The sequence below is a fragment of the Pogoniulus pusillus genome, chromosome 7 (assembly GCF_015220805.1).
Source record: "Pogoniulus pusillus isolate bPogPus1 chromosome 7, bPogPus1.pri, whole genome shotgun sequence".
Classification (NCBI taxonomy): domain Eukaryota; kingdom Metazoa; phylum Chordata; class Aves; order Piciformes; family Lybiidae; genus Pogoniulus; species Pogoniulus pusillus.
Genome location: NC_087270.1, coordinates 14402008 through 14427322, shown reverse-complemented (window position 1 = coordinate 14427322; position 25315 = coordinate 14402008). Strand labels below are relative to the sequence as shown.

At 38.5% G+C, this 25315-nt stretch overlaps 1 protein-coding gene across 2 annotated transcripts; it reads left to right on the top strand.

Annotated features, from left to right (window-relative positions):
• The first annotated feature begins 1064 nt into the window (after positions 1 to 1064).
• Positions 1065 to 21951, top strand: PNPT1 (polyribonucleotide nucleotidyltransferase 1). 2 transcript variants are annotated; one of them, XM_064146009.1, is made up of 29 exons: positions 1065 to 1323; positions 2052 to 2112; positions 2410 to 2484; positions 3305 to 3410; positions 4260 to 4309; positions 5501 to 5564; positions 5648 to 5695; positions 6397 to 6510; positions 6741 to 6927; positions 7364 to 7415; positions 7844 to 7901; positions 8037 to 8133; positions 8222 to 8324; positions 9444 to 9514; positions 10847 to 10883; positions 11626 to 11692; positions 11787 to 11876; positions 12382 to 12435; positions 12531 to 12637; positions 13259 to 13330; positions 13424 to 13487; positions 14749 to 14832; positions 15277 to 15360; positions 16909 to 17015; positions 17115 to 17170; positions 17713 to 17791; positions 18173 to 18220; positions 20040 to 20198; positions 20918 to 21951. In XM_064146009.1, exons 1-28 carry the CDS (start codon positions 1130 to 1132, stop codon positions 20193 to 20195), a joined length of 2385 nt encoding a protein of 794 aa, XP_064002079.1. In that variant the 5' UTR covers positions 1065 to 1129; the 3' UTR covers positions 20196 to 20198; positions 20918 to 21951. The 2 variants fall into 2 exon arrangements, with proteins under 2 accessions (XP_064002079.1, XP_064002078.1); XM_064146008.1 differs by having other exon boundaries at positions 1078 to 1323; positions 20040 to 20222.
• The last annotated feature ends 3364 nt before the right edge of the window (positions 21952 to 25315 follow it).

The window sequence follows — 25315 nt, the reverse complement described above, 5'->3', positions numbered from 1 at the left end:
TCAAATGAAAATGCACTCCTCCTGGTGCCACCTTTCCTGTATGAGCAAATAGAAGAACCAGGACTTTGAAGTTCATGAGGAAGACACTTAAGCAAGACCCCTTACTTCATCAAAGATTACCAGAGGGACCAGCAGATAAAAGGAGGCCTGTGTGGAAGAGACATCTCACATTCCTAAGAACTGATAAAGAAAACCCAACCTTTTCTTAGAACGTAGTAAATATGTAATAGAATAGGGTATAAAAGGAGAAAAACGAAGGCAAAGGGGGTGCGTTGGGGTAGATCAGTCTCCCCTCGTGCCCAGGCCTGATTGCTTGATTCCTGCAAACTCTATTAAAGCCTTAACTTGCATGAACACCAGTTTGTGCCTGTTATTTATGACAACTACTGAAAGATTCAGGGAGCTTTGTTGCCATTTTTTCCTTTTTTAAGTGGGGGGGTTGTTGTGGCTGCATTACGGTTTTTCAAACGAGGTACAGAAAAAAGGTCTTTGGGACAAATGAATTACAAACAATGTATTTTCCCTTTCGGGTGTTTCGTTGGTTCTTTTTTTTTACCTGTGCTCCTAGGGGAAAGGACCTGAGTTTTTGACTGTAACACGTCCTAACTTTGCCACATCAAGCTTTGCGGTTGGTGTTGTTTTGCGGCAACCCTGGGCCGAAGACGGGTGGCTGCTGAGCTTGGGGCAGGACAAGGCTTCATGGGTGCAAAGGGGTCACAAGGCGCCGGTGGTGGGAAGAAGGCAGCAGCCTCAGGGTAGCGATCCTATCCCGCCATCTGGGCTCCCGTTTGGACCGGTGTCTCCTAAATTTTCGCCTGGCATAAAGCCGCCTCCTATCTAGAGGCCGCTACGTGACGTTTTCTACCGCCTTTTACCTCACACTTCTCACCAAGGCCTCGCTGGGGCGGGGGAGGGCAAGCCCCCGCGTTCGCACACACTACCTGTTCCTGCTCAGCCGCCGTAGCCGGCGGGGCGGGGAGATGTGCTCGGGCTGCGGAATCGAAACTAACCCGCCAGCACGAAAGCAAATCGGCTTGGAGCTGATTCCGCGGCAGCCTGCCCCCTGCTCCTCCCGGAGCCAATCGGCTGGCGCCTGGCGCGGGGCTGGCTCTCTCTGCCCAGCGGTGTCATGGCTGCCGCCACGGGCTGCCGCCGTGCCGTGCTGGGCGGTTTGGCCGGGAGCGGCGGTGGGGCTGCGGCGCGATGGCGACGGCTGCTGCTGTTGCCGCCGCCGGACGGCTGCGCTCTGCGGATGGCGCCTTCCCGCGGCGCCGCAGCAGAGCCTGGGCCCTGCCGGACGGTAACGGTGGAGGTGGGCGGCAGGTGAGGGGCTCTTGGCGCGCTGAAGAGGGGAGCAGCAGGGGAAATCGTTTTGGGGACACCTTGCGCCTTGAGAGTGTGCGGAGACACGTGCGGAGGCGCTTTAGGCAACTGGCTCTGAGCCGCGGGACAGCAGACCTCAAGGTCCCGCAGTCATCAGAGAGAGCTGTCGGGGGTCGTGGGTTGAGCGTCAGTTGAAGCTGGCGGCACACGTACGCCCTGCTGTGCCCTTGCAGCGGCTGAAGGTCGGGGACAGTTGCTTTTCTTCTCCGTGTGGATGAGACAATACTCTGCAGCCGGGGTGGGGGAAGGTGTTTTGTGGATGTGGGGGCAGCAACTCCTTATAAGCGTGCAGCACGCCTTATTGAACGTGCTTCTGCCTTGTAGCGGCAAGGCTAAAAGCCTGAACAGGTGGGAGGTTCATCTTCCAGGGCAAGCAAAAGCATTTTGCCTCAAAGCCATGTATGTAACTTCAGTTGACATCTGATGTGGCTGCAAGCCTTTGCTTCAAGGTGGAAAGAGGCAGGACATTTGAGGCAAAGGTGCATTCACGTTAAGATTTGGTCCCTTCTGGTGGTCAATTTTGGTCAAAGAGTTTTAGCTTCCATATATAATAAGAATGTTTATGCCTGAGTGTAGCTATCGTTCTGTACAGTTGGTGCTGTGGTGCATATGTTACTGGGAAATGTATTGAATTTCACTGTAAGTAATAGATCCATTATTTCCACTAGGAAGATGGAGTTGTCTTCTGGGAAACTTGCTCGATTTGCAGATGGGTCTGCTGTTGTGCAGGTAAAACAACAGAAGTTCTGCAATTTCAAAATTTCTGGGACTGAACAGTTATTTTTAATGGGATATAAAAGTCTATTAAAAAGAAAGCCTCAAGTGGCAAATTAAATCCTTAATGGAATTACAACTGTATTTTTGTGGGAAGCATGTTTGAAAAGGAAAAGGTGTGAAGTGTGGAATTTAGGTAGTGATTTTCTGCAAAGAATGTCGTGGAGTTTCAGTTTGTGAATAAGTTCAGGACTTAAAACAACATTTTAGTTGCAGGTAATTTCAAAAATGTTTTTTTTTCCCTTAATCCAGCTAGGTGACACAGCAGTAATGGTCACAGCAGTCAGTAAAACTAAGCCTTCTGCATCTCAGTTTATGCCATTAGTGGTAAGTACTATTGCCAAAATCAGTTTCATAGCCAGTGACAGCCTCGGGAGTAGTGACAATTAGTGGAGTTCAAGTTACAGAGAGGAGCAAGGCACAGTCCCTGGACTTCAGAGTAACAGCCTACAATAAAAGGACTAGACTTGAATGCATGGAATGAGCACTGGATGTTGTCTACCCTTGCCTTTAGCAAGGCTTTCCCCAGAAGCTTCATGAACTTTGTTGACTACAAAATTCATGTCCAGATGTTACATTTCAGATGTGTGGAAAAATGGCTTGTATTATGAGCCCTAAAGAGCTGTGATTATTAGGGATTAATGATTCATGTTCTACCTTCAGGTTGAATAACAGTGAATTCCTCAGGAACCTGTCCTGGATTACAGCCTGTTTCATACTTGTATCAGTGACCTGGAATTCCTATTCATTAAGTTTGCAGATGACACCAAATTGAGAAGGTGCAGATGATACACTCCGAAGCAGGATTGTCATTCAGAGGGACTGAGGCTGGGGGAATGGGCTGACAGTAACCCTATGAAATCCTCAAAGGACAAACAAAGCCCTGAACTTGAGGTGCACTTAGTAGCCTGCACCAGTTCTGGCTGGAGACTAGCTGGCTGGCTATTCCATATATGATATAGGATGAGAGAGTCCATTTGGGCATCAAGACAGAGCCTTTGAATGATTGCATCTGAATTAAGAGCTAACATTGCTCAGAGCGGGGTATTGGACATCTTCAGAGATGTCCCTTCTAACTTGGATGGTTCTGTGGCTCTGAAATAAGTCATCTGTGCTCTTTAGGAATTTCCTGTTTTGTTTTTAAAAGGTTGACTATCGTCAGAAAGCTGCTGCAGCGGGAAGAATTCCCACAAACTATCTAAGAAGAGAACTGGGTTCCACTGATAAAGAAATTCTTACAAGCAGAGTAATAGGTAGGCTGAAATAATTAGTGTGTTTTTAATATTTTCTAATATCCTTATAAATGTTTGAAAAGGTCATAATTTACAGTTTTTTCAGAGTTGGTTGTTTCAGCGGTACTGTCAGAATAAAACAGGCTTGTAGTTTGTTGTTCATCAGTACTGATTTTTAAAATGATGATATCAACTGGACCTAGATGCATATTTTTATATAAGCCTGAATCTTGAATAATCTTGCCACCTTTGCTGACATTAAGATCTCATCCTAACTGTAGAGATGTTAACGCTGCAGTTGCACATCTCTCTAGGTGGAAGAGACAGCCATGCTAAACTCCAATACAAAGGCTGACTTCTGATTGATGGATACTCATCATCCTGCTTGCAAAGTCATCTCCATCGTGGCTATCTCCACTTATGAATGACCTAATAGTTTGAAATTCAGTATTTGTCTAAAACTGATGTCAAAAACATCAGCATTTAAAGATGACAATGATAGGAATTAGTATAGGGAACGGCTTATGAGTCCTGTATGCTTTAGACTGAAATAAAACTAATGTAAAATATATGTTTGATGGAAATAATGCAGTATTTTTAACATACATGCTTTTGTTACTTTGTTGGTGGACTATGTTCCTTCATTGACAATATTTCCATAGAAATAGGAAATTAATTATTTGTATCCTAAAGCATAGAGACTTCTATCAATGTTTTTACCTTGAATTTTATTTATGTTGAATTTTTAGAGTTATGTCATGCACATATATATGTTTTTCTTTGGGTCTTTGATTTTAACTATTTTATCAACGTGTTGTTGGGGCATTACAAGACAAAGTATTTCTTAGACTTGGAGTATTTCTTTTGCAGATCGGTCAATCAGACCACTCTTTCCGGTAGGCTACTTTTACGATACACAGGTAGGTCGCACTCTCTGTCCTTAACTATAGCTACCTTCAGAATGGAAAATGTGGTTGTGTCCAATAAAAATATCACATAACATAGGCACTGTTTTAAGAAAAGCAGTTTTTCATTGGCAACCAAGAGGGATTTGCACTTCAAAAACATTCTAGTAGTATAATGCTGCTTTTTTAGTTTGGCATCTCCTTGTCTTAAATTATTTTATTGCACACTGGTGTTATGAATTATGCAAAATTAATAATTGATATTAATTTTGATAGCCATACAAAGTTTGTTAATAACTATGAAAAATGTTTATTAACTTACAATGTTGGAAACGCACGGGTTGGGTATTTATACAAACATGAAACGGGCAAAACTAGAACACTTTAAGGAATAACTAGCAGATGCAAACACTAAAACTGGGAAGAGGTTCTTAGTTTCAGTTACACCTCTTGCCCACCAGGTGACCTGAGTGACTCTTTTACTAAGGCAGAAAGGCACAGTAGAATCTAGTTACAGAATTTCTTACAGAGAGGCTTTGAATGTTTACTCACAAATCAGTATCACACAGTGCCCAAAACTCGAAGGGAATTCTGTCAGTATCTTGAGAGTCATTGCAGGCAAAGTGGAGCATAACGTGGCAGGGCTAAGCAGCCAAAGCAAAACAAAAGCAAAAGCCATATGGCAAAAAGCCTATTTATTGATTGCCTGAAATGTGATGGCCCCTTGGACCACAAATTTATCAATCAGAATGGCACTCTGCCAAACCTGACCATATTAGGTGAAATCAGGAGCTTGCTTTCTCTTATTTGGGAAGCACAAGTCTTGCCTTGTCTTCACCCTGCACTCTGCTTCCCCCCCAGCCCCAGCAGAGGGAAGGGGACGATGGGATCATGCCTGGGCAAGCCAGGACATGTATCTTCCATGACAGCTGGTTTCCAAATCTTGTAGAGATACAGGGACAAAATTCAGATATCCTTTGTGCAACACAGGGTAAAAAAGACTAATAGTGTATATTGTATGGTACAGTATTATGGATTAGTAGGGGGTTATGTGCTTTCTAGATTAAATACCTGAAGAAATCTTCATTTGCAGCATAGGATTAGATAAATATGTGGAATGTTTTGTTTTATCGCCCTTAGCTTTGTTTTGACAGCTAAATACAACGTATAGGTCAAAATTATTCATTGTCTTTTATCTTATGCCAGATCCTTTGTAATCTTTTAGCAGTAGATGGCGTCAATGATCCTGATATTCTGGCAATTAATGGAGGTAAGAGGACTGTTGAAGATTATTGCTTGTGTGTGATAAACTGTGATCCACTTTTTCTAATACAGTTTTTTGTCTTGTTCTAGCTTCAGCAGCACTTGCATTGTCTGATATTCCATGGAACGGGCCTATTGGTAAGTATTTCGAAATGATGGATGATTTGAACATAATAGAAGGCTTAAAGCACAGTTTCCTGGTTAATTTTTTTAACTCAAATCTGAATCCTAAAGTCCATTATCTTTTGTTTCAAGTGTTGGAAATATTTTTACAATGGATAGGATTATTGCTTTTCAAAGCATTATTTTTCCTGCACTAAATATACTTCTGTGGGGGCTTTTAATTCAGAAATAGTATAGTATAGAAACCAATAACTTGATTTTTTTAATTTAGAGAAACTTAATCATGAAAAAGCATTGTTTAGAATATTAGCTGTATAAGAATGCTTTTTCTCCAGGAACTCTAGAAGAGCTTTGTTTCATTATGAATGTTTTTGGGGAAGAGAAATGATCTAGCTAAGAATAAATGCTGAGCTGTATCTTCCATTCACTTTGTCAGAAAATATGTGCTCAAATGACCAAAAAAAACCTGAAAGACTTGCAGACCTATGTGTAATGCTATTTGGCATTATATGCCCTAGCTAGTAATGCTACCTGAAAGAACAGATAATTTTGCCTCTCTATACTAAGATTTGTTCTTAGTATATAGCTAACATGCTAATATTTTTAAGCGAATCCATAACTTTAATTACTGGGTTTAGATGTGTAATTTTCAAAGTAAAATTATGCCTTGAAGAACTTCCTTATTATAATAATAATTTTCTGGAGTTTCTTTATAGGTGCAGTAAGAGTAGGACTCGTTGATGGAGAAACTATTGTCAATCCAACTCGGAAACAGATGTCTTCTAGTGCTTTAAATTTAATTGTTGCTGGAGCTCAACAAAATCAAGTTGGTAAGTAGGTTAAATATTAATTCCTGTCAAGTGTTTGAAAATGAAGCAGCTTGTACTTTTACACAATAGTAGGAATAAACAACAGTGAATGGCTAGATACTTTTTGGTTAAGTGTAGTATATTCCATTATATTTATGCAGTTTGATGTTAATCTTTTTTACTCCACTGAGTTAGATTGCTGTTGATCAATAAACCAGATAATTACTTAATTTTTAACTTTCCATTGATAGTTATGTTGGAAGCAACTGCTGAGAATATATTACAACAAGACTTCTGTCATGCCATCAAAGTAGGAGTAAAGCAAACCCAGCAAATAATTCAGGGAATTCAACAACTAGTGAAAGAACGGGGTGTTGTCAAGAGAACTGTTCCGAAGTTTTTCATTGCTCCTGAAGAGATTGTGGAGTGTGCAAAGAAGTAAGTTCAAACCAAGTAACTTCAGTCTGAATTCTGTTGAGTGAGTTAAAATATTTATTTAATGATTATTTAAATTGATGAGCTCTGATCAGATAGTTTGGGGACTTTGAACAAAAGGATGTGTTATGAAGGCACTTGCTGCATTTTCTATGGAGCCTTCAGCTCTCTGTCTTAATACTTAGTAAAAAGGGCAGGGACAAAATAAATACTCTGAAAACCTGGTGGAAATATCATAAGTTAATATGCCATTCTTGTGGAATGATAACAAGAAGAGTCAGAGTGTTGGCCTGCCCCAGTCTTGCTGTGGAAATGATACATTTCAGAGACATAGCTTTCAGACTGCTAATGGAAACAAACCTTTGGTCCTCACAAGTAACTAATTATGTAAGTGTTCTTTAATCTGTGTTTTCAAAAATTCTTTCTTTTCTTCTGGAAGACTTGCTTTTGACAAGATCTATGCAGTGTTCACAGATTCCAGCCATGATAAAGTAAGTCATCAATTCAAACGTGATAACTGTTCTTTTTTAACCAATATCATAAACTGCAGTTGGATTTAGCTTCTAAAGGGTGGGGGACAAGAGAATGGGACCAGACTCTTATCAGTGGTGCCCAGTAATAGGACAGTGGGCAGTGAGCACAAACTGGAGCACAGGAAGTTCCACCTAAACATACAGAAAAACATACTTTGAGGGTGTCAGAGCATTGGAATAGGCTGCCCAGAGAGGTACTGAAGTCTGCGTCTCCGGACAGATTCCAAACCTGCCTGGAGGTGATCCTGGGCAACCTGCTCTCGGTAACTGCTTTATCCAGGGGGGTGGACCCTTCCAACCCCCACCATGCTGGTATTCTGTGAACCCAAACCTATTTTGTTATTCTGCACTCTAGAGTTAACAGTTTACAAATCCTTTTGTTCTAGATTTCTAGGGATGAAGCAATTAACAAAATAAGGCTTGAAACAGAAGAACAGCTGAAAGGTATTTTCCAATTTATTCGTATTTAAAGAATGCTTAAATGGAGCTAGCACTACTCAGAGTTAAGTGTGCTCTTTAGCCAGTATGTTTTAGTTAAGTTTATAAAATTGACTTTCCAACTTCTTTTTTTTTTCCCAGAAAAATTTCCAGAGGCTGAGCCTTATGAAATCATGGAATCTTTCAATGTGGTTTCAAAGGATATTTTTAGAAATCTTGTTCTGAATGAATATAGAAGGTATCTCAAACACTAAATACTATTTCTGTCAACTTTTTATTCAAGACTTATGCTTCACTGATTTAATGATTTTTGTTTATAACTTCAGGTGTGATGGGAGAGATTTGACTTCCCTCAGAGACATTAAATGTGAAGTGAACATGTTTAAAATGCTTCATGGATCAGCCTTATTTCAGAGAGGTCAAACACAGGTACTATTTTCAAACATTAGAAATTAAAAATTAATTAATTAATTTCTAGTAATAACTAGAAAACAGTTCAGATTTAATTAGAAGGTGAGTTCATTAAGACTGTAGACAAAGCTTGACTCGCTGCTATTTGAACAGTATTTCAATGTAAGTTTCTAAGCATGTGCCCAGAAAGAGTCTGGTAAGCACTACTGTGTTTTCAGGCTTCCTGTAGAAGTAACCCGAGTCTGCCACTGCAAAGATTCTTCTGCAGTTCAGGCTTGCAGATACAGTGCATTTTTGATTGGTTGAGTTTTGTCTTGTGGGGAAGTGATTTGAGAAGACAGCTTTCCCATTCAGGGTGGCTTCAAGTCAAATTGCTTGTTGATAAGCCCTAAAATTGTGGGTTTTGTCTCTAGACTTTTCTATTAAAGGTACTTGTTGAAACAAAAGCTTTTCCTGTCAGATAGAGTTTTGTTCATGTCTAGAAAAATGGGTGACTTGGTTAATGGGTCACTGGTATGTAGAGCCACACTAAATTGTGTGTCATGAACAGTCTTTTAAAAGGAGCTTCACCTGTAACCTGGACTAAATGGGGAAATTTTACCAAAGTGTCAAATTAATCAGCTTTTTTTTCCATTTTGCCAAAAGCAAAGGCATTCCATACATTGAATTAAGACTGTATGCAATATTTTGTCTCCTATATTTTTTTCCTAACTCATCCATTGATCTCTTTATTATAGGGTACAGGGGTAATTGCGAACAGTGATTTACTCCTCAGTACGCTACACATAACACACACTACTCAGACATACTCTTTTGCAGCCAACATTGTGGCTGCACCTCGCCCAGTTTCTTACATTAAGTAGTTTTGGCTTTGTACTGAACAAAGTGTTCTAAGCTCCTGCCATGTTAAAAAGCATTAAATTGGTATTTATAATCTGTAAAGATGATTCAATTTTACAAGCAATCACATGGAAAAATAAGTTTGTGTGATGAAGGGGAGAAAAATGTTTGCTGAAGGCATTGTTTGTTACTGAAGTAATTCTGGTTCTTTGTGACCAATAAAAGTTGTGAAACATTAAGATACTTAAGAGCAATTTATTTACCTTCTGTTGTTTTTTGGGGATTTTTTTATTCTAGGTTCTCTGTACAGTTACATTTGACTCTCTAGAATCAAGTGTAAAATCAGATGTTATCTCAACAGCAGTAAGGTACGTATATCTTTCAGTGTTTCTTCAGTGAATGGTTTAAGCACATTCAATAAAATATCTTTTAACTTTGGAATATGTATGAAAAATTTGTAAAATCAGACTGTAAAGATGACATTAATTCTGTAGAAATGCATTTGAAATTAGAGTATGACAGCTAACACCCAGTATAATTTTGAGAGAAAGAAAAATAGTGGATTACTCTTGAATCTGTAAAACAGCATCCACATATTGAGCACCTTTAAATAAAACTATTGGTGAAAGTTGATTTTTGTCTTAGTTCCAAGTGTGATAATTCTTGGAACTTGATGTGTAAATTTTACTCATTTAATCTTGCTTCTCACAAGTTCTGAAGCTTTGCTCAATAGGTTGCATGCATACAGCCCATGAAGTGCTGTTCTGTGTGTCCAGTTTGATTCAAACAGGAAAAAGAAGCAGATAATCGGGGGGGGTTATCTTTTCTGAAGTAAATCAATCTATCTATATGTTCTTATTATGTCTCCAAAATGTTCAGAGAGTGAAGACATATATGCTCCTTTTTTAATGGAGCAAGGAAACTCTTAACGTCAGGGCACAGCAAGCAAGTTCTTGTGCCTTTAACGCTTCATTGCTGAGAGTCAGCTTCTTGGGGTGGAGAACCTCCTTCCCTTCACAGCTGCAGTTCAGTGATCTCATCCCACCAGTGTGGGAGCTTTTACGTTGTGGCATGTCAGCTTTGCTTTAGTTAATTTTTTTTTTTTTTGCCTTCAGGTGTTTGTCCATATTCTGTAATTTCGGTACTGCTGTAAATTAGTTTGTGTTAAAGAATGTTTTTTAAGTAGCAGCTACTAGGCTGCTTCATGAATGAGAGATTACCTCTATGAAATTACAGGCAAGTTTTGACTTGAAGCAACTCTTCTTATAAATATATACTTTCCAGATTTATAACTGACCCTAAAATTTTGTGGTATTTTGGTAATTTGAGTGCAGATACTTTTATTTAATCAAGAGCTTGAGCTATTTCTTGGTTTTCTTTTTGAGCACTTCTATTTCTGAATGTGTAGGTGTTGCTTAAGACTTGGATTTTTTTTTTCCCCTCTTTCTGCAGACACAGCAAAACCAGTAAAAGTATCTCACAGGGCCTATTCTAGTCTTAACAGACAGAGAAACTCTTAATTACGATGATTTCACATAATGTTTTTTTCTTTGACTATGCTTTTTAATGTGAATGATCAGCAAATCTATTCATTTGTTGTTTCTTCTCAGTCTATTTGTAAGCAAAACTGAATACTATCTTATGTATGTCAGACATGTTTGGTTGCTTTCTTTTGACATGGTCTTGTTTTTAATTAATAGTGGAATAAAAGATAAAAACTTCATGCTGCATTACGAGGTGAGTTGTTACTGTTACAGCGTTCTGCATACACAGAATGGTTCCATGTCTTGCTTTTGAAGGTGAAATTGATCACTTCTAAGGATATAAATTATCTCTAGATTTTTCTTAAATTTATTAATTCTAATTAATATGTGAATGTGTGCTGCAGTTCATGAATAAAAGCACTGCTTTCCTAAAAGACATTAGGTAACTTGCAATTTTATATAACCTTTTTAGTAACAATATTGTTTATCTCTGAAGAACAGGTTATTACTGAAAGCAGGATGAACCTGCTCTATTGTTTTTAGTAAACTTTATGTTCAGCTGACATAGTACACCAAAAGTAAGTGCTTTTACATCTTGGATCTTCCTCAGCCTTTGGAAATTCTTTGCCCAAAGTATCTTGTACAGGCAACAGGCGTATCTTGTTCCGTTATCTGATGACAGAAACAAGATTCCTGATACGTTGTTTGACAGGTTTAATTGGAGTAGGCTTGTTGCTTTCATCTACCTTGCAACTGCTCTATTCTTTCATGCTCTGTGGAAGTGTTTATTGAATGTTTTACTATCTAAGCTTGTCTTGCTTTACAAACTAAATGAATGATAGAAGCCATATGGTACATTGATTTATGTTTTGGTTTGTTTATACCTTACCATTCACCAAAACTTGAGAGAAAATTTTTGTAAGTTCGTTTCAAAATTGAGGAAAAAAACCTACTTAATTTTCTGTATACACCTTTTTTCTCTTTTAACTTCATAGTTTCCTCCTTATGCAACTAATGAGATTGGCAAAGTTACTGGTATGAACAGGAGAGAACTTGGCCATGGTAAGCAGACTAGAAAAATCCTGTGCCATAGGCTTTAAAATTTCTGTCTGGTTTTATTTCTGGATCACTCAGTGTGTTTTCCTTTTTTAATCAGGTGCATTAGCAGAAAGAGCTTTGAAACCAGTTATTCCTCAGGATTTCCCATTCACAATAAGAGTTACCTCTGAAGTCTTAGAGTCCAATGGTATGATATTTCTAACTGTGTGCTAGGCACTAATTTTGTTTCTTTAAAAAGCTTAAGTTAGACAAGCAAGTCATAGGTATTTTAGGTACTACATTTAATATTTGACCTTCCTAATAGCTCTATTACCTGAAGTACTTTAAAAAGGATATATATATAATATATAAACCTTTCTTTCTGTTTAACAGCACAGTAGTGGAGTAGTGCAAAACCCACAGTTTTCTTGTATGGAATTTTTGATGGTAGTTTTGGTGCTTGACAACCTTTTTTTTGTATTGGTATAAAAAGTATTCAAACCATATTACCCATTTCTTGCTAAAAATACTTCTGCAACCAAAACTTTCTAATTGTGGTTACTTATTGTAGTTATGTGTGCTGCTGCACACTATTTTCTAACTAGCAGCAGGCTGTCAAACTGCCATTGAAGAATGTCAAGAGCAAATTTTGTATGTGGTACTTCTGACCAATGTTTAATACTTTCTTTTCCTCCTGTATTCCTGTACTCTAGGGTCATCTTCAATGGCTTCTGCGTGTGGTGGAAGTTTGGCATTAATGGATGCAGGTACAAAATACAGCACTTAGAAGGATAAACTACATATAACAATGTGTTAGGATTTGGAAATGAGATCATAAAGTATTTTTATTTACTAATATTAGGAGTTCCAGTATCAAATGCAGTGGCAGGTGTAGCAATAGGTCTCATTACCAAATGCAATCTGGAAAAAGGAGATATTGTGGACTACCGCTTGCTAACAGACATCCTGGTAAGTATTGCTAGCTTGTTGGTTGTATTGCTACTTAATTCTGTAAAATACCCATTATGGGCCTTTTTTTAACACTTTACCCAATTAATTCTGGAGAATACACTACTGAAAATACTGATCAGCTTCATGTTCTGTTTTGACTCCAACTCCTTCCTTATTCAAAGAAACTATGAAATGCCTGGTCATGTTTCTTTTTTGCTAATTATTCAGGCTTTTTCTTTTAAACTCTCAAAATCTTTTGGTAAAATTTTGTCTTTTCTCTTGGGAAAATTAGATTGATTCTTGCACACTTTACTGAGAACCACAGTATGCTGGATGGAGAATGAACACAAAGTTTTGGCGAGGGAAAAATTGACATTATCATGCTGCTGTATCTTGTGGCAGCCACCAATAGTACAAAATGAGCTGTGGGTCAGCAACTAGTGTGTGAAAACTCTTTAATTTTATAACAACAGAAAGTGTTCGTCCTGAACAGCAAAGTAAGGCTGAAGAAAAGTCTCAGAAGTCATTCCATGTCTGCCAAACTGATTTGGCTTATTGAAAGAGAATGTTTTGGTATTGTGAGACTTCACATTGGAATAAAGTTACTTCAATTTACTTTGTTTCTGTCTGTGCTGTTAGGGAATTGAAGATTACTATGGTGACATGGATTTCAAGATGGCAGGTACTAATAAAGGAGTAACTGCCTTGCAGGTATTGTAACATTAAATCTTACAACGAAACTCTAGGAATGTATCTAAAAAGCTTATCTTACACATGGTTGTAATTTAACTCTCTTCTTATTAGGTTGATCTAAAACTGCCAGGAATACCAATAAAAATTGTAATGGAAGCTATTCAACAAGCTACAGGTAGGTCTATGCTCGTATTTGCACATAGTTAATAAAATATCATTTGATATAATGAAGTGTAAAGTTTTGTAAAACAAAAAAAGTTGTTCTCACTGTGATTAAAAACCTGCCATCTTTATAAAAGGGTCTGGTTTGTGTGTTATCTGTTACACTTACGTTTACTTCATACAAAATAAACAGCTTTTTGTGTCATTCAATCTCCAAGAAGCCAAGCTCTCTCCACCACATTTAAGTTTCATTTTCACTGATACTGCGCAGAATATGTCCACACAGTATCAGTGAAAGCCTGGAGGTTACTTTTTTATTGAAACAGGACCAAAAAAATATGGCATTAACTGTTCCCAGTTGAATACAATAGGTAATTTGTGTTGAAAAACTGTAATAGAATAGCAATAAATGTCATGGCAAAGTGAGGAGAGAGGGAACAAAATAGCAACATCTGAGTAGAGAAATATGTTATGAAATATTTGCGTGCAGCATTTTAGATCTGACTGATGCAAGTACAGTATTTTTAAGCCATGTCAGCTTGTAACATTTCCATCTTACTGTATTGAAATTATGTGTGGTGAGTTGGGGGTGAAAAGGCTTCCTCTTTTCTGTGCAATAAATTAGTACAGTAGGTTGTTAAAAATAAGCTCCAAACGCCTCAAACTGATCAGAGCTGAAGTAAACAGATCTGTCATCTTCAGGGAGTTCATGGTTGAGATCAAGCAGCTCGATACTCTGAGTAACACAGGTAGTAAAGGCTGAGGTAAGCCATATGAAGAAGTGAGATTACAAGCTTTGATAACAATATAACTAATTGTAAAAGAAAATTTTCAACTTGATTGTAATAGCAATATTTTAGCAAGAAAACATTTTTAATAAGGGTTAGAATCAGTAATGGTGGTCTATCACTTCAAGCAGTTCAGCTAAACTTCCAGACCAGTTTATCATACCTTAACTAATGAAAACTACACTCTTTCTCTTAACAGCAATCTAATTTATTTCAATAATACACCGGAACAGAATAGCATGTCATGTTTAGGCTGTAGAAAATCAATGAATCTGCTAAAAGCATAGGGTTTGTGTACTCAGAGCAGAATGTGGTACTGCAACAAAAGCACGCTACGTGAATTGTGTTGTTACTATGATAAGTTCTCAAGTTAAGCAAGAGGCAGATGTTACAAGTAAATGTTTATCTGCTTTATAAGAAAAAAATTACAAATTTACTTTCATCTTCCACAAAACTTGTGTTTTTCCTTCCTCCCTACCCCCACAGCTGCAAAGAGGGAGATTTTACAAATTATGAACCAAACGCTGGCAAAACCCAGACCTAACAGAAAAGAAAGTGGACCTGTTGTAGGTAATGTTACTTGTATGTTGATAAGAATTCATGTCTTTTATTTTCTTTTCAACAAAAAGCTGCTCCTTAGACCTGCTCTTTCAATAAACATTTGTTATATGTTTCTTCCACTTGGGGCTATTTTTTCATTTGGGTTTTTGAGTTTCATTGTCATGTGGGATAGCTATTTTGCTATGCACTAGAAAACAGAATTAAACTGAACTTACATGAAACTCAAAATCAGAACGGATATAGCAGTCAGTGTATTGGTGTGGCTTAAGGTAATTTACGCTCATCGACGTATTTGCGTTTCATGCTTTAATTTATGGGTAATTACATCAATGTTTAGCAAATAATACAAGGAACTATATAATGTTAAAATCTAAATGAATGTGACTTGTTTTTTTATGATAGCTTTCAATATGATTTAGCATTTCAAAACATGGTTTTAATCTTTTTTCTCAGAAACTGTCCACGTTCCACTATCAAAAAGATTAAGATTTGTTGGTCCTGGGGCCTACAATTTGAAAAAACTTCAAGCACAGACTGGTAAGACATCTTTGCTTCCTGTGATAATTTATCCTAATGTTGTTATTAACATCTCTTCTTTATATGTATATTACTAGTGTGGAGTTTTAATTAAGGATCTTGGTAGCACAGGTATTACTAGCATTGCTGTGGCTGAATCTTAACACTGCGTTCCTGCTCCTTCAAAAATAGTATACTAAGACCTCAGTAGAGCTGGTATTTGTGCTTCTGCAGCAGCAACCTAAGCAGTAAAGAAAAGGGTACTTTATAATTTTTACAAGTGCTAAAGTACAGATCAAATCTATGCAGCTTCTCTTCTTATAAACTAAAAGGGGTTTTGCTGTGGTTAAGGAGGAGACGTTGAGCTCATTCCTTCAGTGCTGCTTGGCTGTTTTCCTAGGATTCTGTGAGAGCTGGTGTACACTGCTAACATACAGGCATATGTTAGAAATCCAGCTCTCTGTCACACTGGAGGAGTGACCTGTACTGGGGCTTAAACTTGTAGAAAGTAGTGTGACAGATTTTTTTCCTATCTTGTTCTATTTCTTGGAATAAATCAATTTTGTTGTCCCGGGTTAGGGCAGATCCCTCCCCCGGGGAGAAATAAACTCACCACAACACAGATTTTTTTTTGAAAGTCAGGGAAAGATGAAATTGTATTTCTTATAGTATAGCAGTGTAAAGAGAGATAACAACTAGAGAAGGAAGAAAAAAAAAAAACCAATACAAGAAACTTAAGGGAGATGGGGGAGGGGTCAAGTGGCGGCAAAGCAGCAGTAGCCAAAACAGCAACCGGGGAAGATAGGCAGGCGCAGAAGCCAGCAGAAGAAGGGGAGAACATTAAGCTCTTGATGCTCCAATGAAATTATATTAATTTATCTGTTGTTGCCATTTTATGGCCTATCCCTGGAGTGTTCATCTCTCCCCAATGTCTGAGTTAGAAAATCAGCTCAAATGGCCACATTTGTTTACACAGTGGTTTGTTCTGCTTGACCTTAAGTGCCACTTTCAGAGTTGATGCCTTTCTCACTACCATTTCCTAAACGGAGCAATTGATGCTTTACTTGAGATAAATGCAGACTGGCAGGTCACTCAGAATTAGGCCTACAGCTCAATATCGTGGTTGCCCTCACCAATGAATGAAATTTGCAAAGTATTAGATATTTGTAAGATGCTACAATAGTAAAACCCGTTGTTCAAACATGAATTTTTATCAGCTATTAATGAAAGCAATGGTTGTATTAAAAAATCTCTGTGAAATTAAACTATAAAAGCCAAGATTCATTCACAAAACAAAAATTCTCTCAAGATTTTCTGTGATAATCTTGTATTCTCTGTGGAACACAAACTTGTTGAGGTATTCAGCAAGCATATCTGTAATGTGGTTTCCATTGTTACACATAAAGCTGTCCAATGCCTAATCTGAAGAACTGTCAAAATTATTATGGCATATTCTGAGTCTGTGCAAATAATTTTCCTCTGTGCAAATCTTTACTGAGTGTAACTTTTCTGTTTGCCAAATCAGTAACAATGTTTACCTCAATCCTTTCAATAAATTTTGTTCCCAAGGTGTAACTGTAAGTCAGCTGGATGAAGAGACATATTCTGTGTTTGCCCCCACACCTAGTGCTATGCATGAAGCAAGAGAATTTATCCATGAAATCTGCAAAGATGATGTAAGAACAGACTTCTGTTGTTATCATTTTCAATCTGCATTTGGTGATTTTGTGTCTTACTGGTGGTTTGATTGTGGTTTTTTTTTTTGGTCCCTACAGCAGGAAGTTAATTTGGAATTTGGTGCAGTTTATACAGCCACAATAACTGAAATAAGGTATGAAAGGTACTCTGGAGTTGAAATAATAATTGTTTTTTAAAGGATGTTGAACTTAGGCTGGTGTGACGTTGACACCTGTATAATTCCTGATATTTTCTGTTGAAAATATTACTGTTTTTTTAATAAGACTGTTTATGTTGTTATTAGAATGCCACTACAAATTGTAAAACTTGAGGCCCTTTCCTTGTCTTTATATCTGAGAGAGATGGTAGGAATTTGCTTTTCCCTTTTCAATCACATGTTTGTCTTGATAAAATTACATGCACTTTCTGGATGTACTTATTAACAAATAATCATTTATTGTCAGTAATTACTTAAGCACTTATTTCAGAACAGGTAATTTTTATTAATTTCCAGCCACTTCCAGTTAAGCAAAAATGAGATAACATACTGTGATTGACATAAGGTTTTTTTTAAAAGGGAAGAGTAAAAACCTTATGAGAAGTTTACTAATTTTTGCTTTGCCATAAGTACAGAGTAAAACACATACAGACTTGCACAGATGCATTCTGAAATGGCTATCCTGTTCTATGTTGCAGAGATTCTGGAGTGATGGTAAAACTGTATCCAAACATGACACCAGTATTACTTCATAATTCACAACTGGATCAAAGAAAGGTAATATGTGCTTAAACAGGTATAAACTCGACGCTTATGTTTGGTTTGAATTTATTCTCACTACATAGTCTCTATTAGGTGTAACACACATTGCTGTTCTAGAACAAGGGTTCACATTAAAAACTTTAACAGGACCTTTTTGTTTAACATCTGCTTGCTCTGTTTAAAAGCTGTGATCTAAATGCTACAATCCTGCTGTTCTTTAGATCTGAGATACCCTTTTCTGTGTAACATTTGGAAGCCTATTGTATGTAAGGTAATGTTGAGCAGCCACTATGTCTGAAGTGGTATGAAGAATCATGGAAAGAAGGACTTTTTATAACTAAAATTACAGAATTAATGACACTGATTTTTTTTTTCCTGAAATATGCTGGTTTTTAGATAAAACATCCTAGTGCCCTGGGATTAGAAGTTGGACAAGAAATTCAGGTAATGTAAGTTTAACATGCTAACAGACTTCTGCTGTTCATAGAATTGTTTTGTTTGGAGAAGACCTTTAAGTCCAACTATTCTCTGACTCTGCCAAGTCTGGTGTTAAACTATGTCACTCAGCACCATATCTACACATCTTTCAAACACCTCCAGGGATGATGATGATGCAACAACCACCTCTCTAAGGAGCCTGTTCCAGTCTGAGAACCCTTTCAGTCAAGTTTCTAATCTCCAACCTACACCTCTCCCGTGGTGCAACTTGAGGCCATTTACTCTTGTCCTATCACTTACTACAGGGGAGAAGAGAACAATACTCTCCTCACTACAACTTCCTTTCTAGGAGTTGTAGAGGGTGAGAAGGTCTCCCCTCAGTCTTCTTTAGTCCAGACTGAACAACCCCAGTTGTCTTAGCCACTCCTTAGAAGACTTGTGCTCTAGACTCTTCATTTGCTTTCATAGAATCAACCAGGTTCTGGACATTGCACCAGCACCTAAATGAGGGCCCTGAAACTCAACACAGCACTCAAGGTATGGCCTCACCAGTGCTGAGTACAGGAAGACAATCGCTTCCCTGGTCCTGCTGATCACACTGTTGCCAATAGAGATGCAGATGTTAGCCTTCTTGGACATCTGGGCACACTCTGGTTTATGTTCAGTTGGCTGCTTATCAACATCACCAGGTCTTTCTCTTCTGGACAGCTTTCCAGCTGCAGTTCCATAAGCCTGTAGCACTGTGTGGGGTTGTTGTGACTCAAGTGTAGGACCCAGCACTTGGCCTTGTTAAATCTTGTACAGTTGGCTTCAGTCCATCTACCCAGCCTGTCCAGGTTCCTCTGCAGAGGTGTCCTACCCTCAAACAGATCAACGCTCCCTCCCAGATGAGTGTCATCCTTAAATTTACTGAGGGTATGCTCAATCCCTCTTATCCAGATTATTGATAAAGATATGAATAAAAACTGGCCCCAGTACTGAGCTCTGGGGAATATCACTTGTGACCATCCACCAACTGGGTTTAACTTTATTGACTGCCACTCTGGGCCTGGCCATCCAACCAGTTTTAACCCTCTGTTGCATCCACCTATCTAAGCCATAAGATGCCAGTTTCTCCAGGAGGTTATGCTGTAAGAGAGGGTGTCAAATGCTTTACAAAAGTCCAGGTAGACAACATCCACAGCCTTTCCCTCATCCACTTTAAGCAGATCACCTTGTAATATGGAAGGAGATCAGATCTGTCAAGCAAGACTTGCCTTTATAAACCCACGCTGACTATGCCTGATCACCTAGTTGTTCTGCATGTGCTGCATGATGGCACTCAAGATGATCTGTTCCATGCCCTTCCCTGGCACCAAAGTCAGACTAGCAGGCCTGTGGTTACGTATCAGATCCTCTTTCCTGTCCTTCTTGCAGAAGGATGTCATATTTTCCAATATCTAGTCTACGAGAGGCTCTCCCGTTAGCCAGGGCTACTCATAAATGGAAAATAGCTTGGTGAGCACTTCTACCAGATCACATTTTAGCATTTGAGTCCAATTTTTTAATTTCGTATTTATGAAGAAAATATTTTGCCGTATCAGATTCCTTTTTTGTGCTTTTTTAAAAGCCTGATCATTCCAAGTTTGATTTGTTTAGTGTCATACTCTTGCTGTCTTGGCACATCACAAATTCAGCAGAGCAACATAGCCTAAACAATGCCTATTTTTTATAACTTTTCTGCAATCAAATTGAAAGGCCCCCCCCTCAAAACACCACATTTCAAGCAAAATGCTATTTCCAGTTCTAAGTTGGTCAGTCTCAAAGTGGTTTGTTTCCTTAACAGGTTAAATACTTTGGACGTGATCCAACTGATGGCAGAATGAGGCTTTCACGTAAAATTCTACAGTCACCAGCCACAACTGTTCTTAAAACCCTAACTGACAAAAACAGTATTGTCCTGGGAGGTACTGTGCCACAGTCATCTACTTCATCTCAGTGACAGGTAAGGCCAGAGGCAGAACTTCAGGTAACTTAGTACTGCACTTTCTTTACAACAGTTCTTAAGAATTTTATCAATTTTTCTTTTTTTTTTTTATATCATTAACCTTCAGTGGTGTGCAGATGCTGCTTGCCAGTTATGTAGCAGCATGTCATAAGTTAGCAACTGCCTTTTCATGTGCTGTAGTGAAAAGCTTGATACTGTAAAACTGGTTCAAATGCCTTAACTGTTTCAGACATCCTAGACAGCTGACTTTCTGCAAAGAAACTTACTTGTCAGTCAGCATCTGTGTAAGCATTGCCTCTTTTCTACCTTGCCACCAGAGAAAGAGAAAAGCTTCTTTTTTGACAGCTTTGAGTTAGCAAAGACTTCTCAGTTAATTAGTGGAATGCTCAAAGCTATTTCCTAGAACAAGTGTCTCAGAATGTATTTGACTGTCAGTAGACTTACACCAAAACTTTTCCAAAAGCTGTTGCATTTGCCTTTTTCACCTTAGGAAGCTACTAGAGCAGGAATGTGTCTGATTGTGAAATTAAAATCAGTTACACAGTGAGACTGCAATTGGAAATGCAATGATAACTTCAGGCAGTTTTCTTGGACTAATTCACAACACTAGAAGAAATTCACCAAAGAAATGTATTGTTTTTCTTTAAGAAATGTGGTTTTGTTTTTATGCCTTAGTATAATTAGTTGGCTACCAGAGTGTTTTCTGTCTCTTTCAGGAGGAAAAGATGTGATTGTGGAAATACAAGTGACCTTTGCTAGAATCTGGAGATACCATCATAAGAGCCTGCAGGTGGATGGTAGTGAAATCGTATTTTAAAATAAACACTATTTATGTTTGAAGGTGATGTAGAACTTCAGAGTCATAAAATCAATTAAAAACTTCCAAAATAAAACCAGACACAACCAGTGCACTTGTCTTGTGTAGCAAGGGTGAGAAGAGAGCCAAAGAATGTGGAGTTTTATAGACTGAAGAGCAGACCATTCCAGAGGGTAAGATTCTTCTCACTGCCATCTCAAAAATGTGAAAATGAGAAGGAAATATTTAACAATTATTTCCTGGTAGAAGGAATTATCCATTATACTTGGTTGAGAGGCACAGTTGGTTGAAGTTTACTGACTTTTCAGTATACAAGACTGAAATGTTGAGCAAAACGTGAAGACTTGGAAGTACCACCTTTAATGTGACTGAAGCTGTTTCAGATAAATACATCGATAGCTGTCATAAAGTTCAGACTTGCTAAAATGTATGAGCAGAAGGCAGACAAAACAAATAACATGGCTGATGTCTCCTTATTGTCTGGGTTTATTAATACTGAATTTTAAAATACATAAGTGAAATAATTGTTTTGGAATAAACAATTGGTGTGATAAATCCTCATCCTAAATTCCACCCAGTAAGTGTTATAATTTTTCTACTGATTGTTTCATCAGTGGGTTGACTGATCTCTTTTAGACTTCAGACCATTGCCCAGGGGCTCACAGGAACTGCTTGTTTTTTGACTGTGAGGTACAAACTGAAAATCGAGGTGGTGTCCCTTCTGATCTTCACTACTTTGTATGTAGACATAATAAGAAAAATCAACTTCCCAGTTGATGGCAAATGGGCTCTGAATCTCCTGAAAGAAACGAAGTACTGGGGAGATGCAAAATGTGAATGTACAGTAAAAATTGTTTGGTTTATTGTATGTTGGTTTTGTTTTTTCTCCCCTAAGTTGCAATATTAAAGAAGAAAGGAATGGCTGGCCTCCTCCTTTGTAGTCTCTGGCTTTCATCATGTAAGACTGAAACAGTTTTCCTTAGCAATATCTTCCTTTGACTGTATTCTGTTATTTCTTAGCAAGAATAATAATGTCCTTGCTTTCTTTGACTTAATTGACTGATACCTTGTTCTTTACATAGCCTGGATAGCATTAATGAAACTATGTAGGAGAATGTTAAAGTTCATCAACAGAAACTTGGATGTTTCTATTTCTCATCTCTGTTCTCAGAAACTGACCTCTCCAGTCAAAGTGATTTTTCAAGGTTTAGCTTCTTTTATTGTAGAATAATTTCTGTAAGGCTGCTTCTTGTAGTTGAACAGATGGATGCTCTACTTGCTGAAATACTACATAAAATATGAACTTTAGAGGCTTTGGGGGGGGGGGGGGTTGTTTGATTTTGTTGTGTGTTTTGAGAGAGGTGTGGTGTTTGTGGTTGGTTGGTTTTTTTCAGCTAGTGCGTTACCAGTAGCATGCTTGCATTTGAGTCTATGAAAATCAATTATTTAGGAGTCAAAAGAATCTCATTCTTTGCCTGCAGTAAAAGTGCTAATGATTGGTGTCATCAGTGGTGATCTCAGCAAATCAGCTATTGGAGTGCTGAGGCATTTATTCTTTGTTAGATGACAGAGTAGGAAAAACCCTTATGTTTATGTGGCAGAACCTGTACAGTCAGCCTGGCTTTCTGCACTTGTAATGAGTTCTAGGTCTTATGGGAAGGGGTGGAAAAAAATACATTTGGGAACTGTCTGGGAGAAGCACAAGCCAGCAGCTCTTACCTGAGGAGAGAAGCTTGATAGGAGCCAAGAGTTGAGTAAGTCTATGTTTAGTCTGAACCTTCCTGGAGGGAAAGGAGTCTGGCTTCATACATCCTGGGTTCAACTGAGAACATTCAGCAGGTTGGACTGTGGCAGAAGGTATTTGGCTCTCAAGTGCTATCATCTGTGATCAGAGAGCAGGTAGGTTAATAGTACTTGAGCTCAGCCCTATTGAAGTAGCTTTTTTTTTTTTTTTTCATGTTTGAATTTCCCCCCCCCCCACACTGCCTGAGATAATTAGCTTCTGTAATGACCCATCTTAAATAGTCATGGAAAAAAAATTTCCTTTGGAAAGTGAGCTGGGCAATTGCAGCATTACAGCAGATCATGAGGGCTAGAAATGCATGTATTTGAGAGAACCAGTTTTCACACAGTCACAAAGTGTCAGGAGCTGGCCTGTCTACCTGTAATATATGTACTAAAAGTGTTAAGAGCTGGCCTAATTGTACTTGTGGTCTTACGTACTGGGAAGAATGATACAATCTGTTAACTTCTCTCCAAGAAATTTTAGGTGATTTAGGAATGAGTTGTCTGTCTTGCTTCTGAAAATAATGAAGAGCTGCTTGCTGTCTGTGTTGATAACATGCTGCCTGCAGCCTACCCTGACAAAATTACTGGTTTTGATGAGAAATGGAGAACTCCGATGTACGTTGTTGCTTTGTGATAATGGGGCCATACGAGCTACTGGACAGTGCAACACCACAATGAAAAGGTCCTACTTTAATTTCTCTAAATCTTACAGTGCAGAGATTGAAATATGTTGCTTTCCTGGTCTTGTATTTATCCTGGTTTTAAATCAGCTGTGTAAGAGCTCTTTGGGTAAGTCTTGCCTGTTGTCTTCAGACAAATCCCCCAGGACTTGACTTTTACTGGTATAGGTGACAAGATCATGCTGTGGTTGCTAACACCCTAAGCTGAGGAGTATTGTATGCTATTCTGTGCAAAAAGGAGCCCCACGTCCAAAGGAATATAATCTGAGTGTGTTCTGAGACAGCATTTTTCCACAGAGGTCATTGATTTCATGCCTGGAGAGGTGAAAGATTTATTTCACAGCTTAAGTAGAGAATTGGGTTTCATGCCAGTTCTGACTCGTATCTTCTACAGCTATTCACCATGGTATGTAGGTATTCAGTCCAGAATATTCTGCTGAGGTTTCTTGCTGTTCTGCATGTCCGTAGATGTACTGCATTTAATCTTGAGTAAGAAAGGTCATACTTGGTATGAACAGCTAGAAGAAAGGCATAGAAGTCTTGCAGAGGGGAGAGAAGTTTGTAAGTGGTGGATGTCCTGGAGCAGCGATATGCTGTGGCTATTGTGGGTTGTGTTTCTTGTCTTTTTACTGAGCTTTCACTGAGACAGAAGTGTTTGTCATATGTAAAACCTTGAGGGGATTAGGCTATGTAATGCAGAGAAGTCCACTGACGTCTAGTGGGAAAGATTTGTGTGGAGCTCAACTGTAAACTGCTTAATGTGACTCAAACCATGGTGAATCCACTAATGTAGTGTGACCTTTTGGACAGTTAACAACTTGTGTTTATGCATAATGAGATAATGCATATCCTAAAGTATGTTCCTATACTGTATATTGCAAAAGATAAGTGTCTATGGTAGTTCCCAGAGGTGTATTATGGTTGTCATCTTTCGCAAAGAAACCTCATGGTTGTGTGTCTTCAGTGGCCTGTTAACAATTAACATAAGGATTAGACTGGATTCGATCTCTGCTTCTGCAGAAGTCAGTTAAGGGTGCTGCTCTTAACCTTTCTTAGAGTCGGGTTGTTTTACAGGTGTTAAGCAGGCTGACGTGAAATGGCAGCAAATCTTAAGCAAAAACTAATGCTTAAATGTTAGGCATGAAAATTGTCTACATCTGCCCAGAGAATGTTTTTCTAACATATGGAAAAGTAGCAGATAGTTACTTAGAGTGGCTTATTCGATAGTAAACCTTTTCTTCTCCGCCTGGAACAAGACTGTACACCAGAGAAATGCCACTCGTGTAAGAGCTATACCGGTGTAACTGCTTTAACCATTAGGCAAGAGCTGGAGAAGTTTGGCTTTGTCTGGGACTGAGACACACCCTGGTCTGGGGAGCACTTACCCTCTCCTCTCCGTTCCCTTTCAGAGCCCGCAAGCTTTTGTTCTGAAACACTTTCAAGCTTCCCTTCCTCTCCAGAGTTCCTCCTGCTTTCACACAGCTTGATTTCTTGGATGCTTTTGTATCAATATTCCCTATTTCTATGCCAACACTGAAATTTTTATTATCTTTGGTATAGTGGAAATGTGTAGTTCCTTAAGCCCCATTTTCCATACTAAGCACTGACCTCACCGTGCCTGGGAAGTGGCCTATCTGGAGTTGTGTGGCATTCATAAAGCCTAGTTAAGCATCTTTCTCTCACTGAGAACCTTCCCGGAATGGCTTCATCTTCAGTTTAGATTTTTTGAGTTTTCCCTACTGCTCTACATCACACTATGGTGAAGTTAAAAGGTTGCTGTTGTTCTGTGAAGCAAGAGAATCCTTTTCTTCCAAAACCTTTTACCTAGC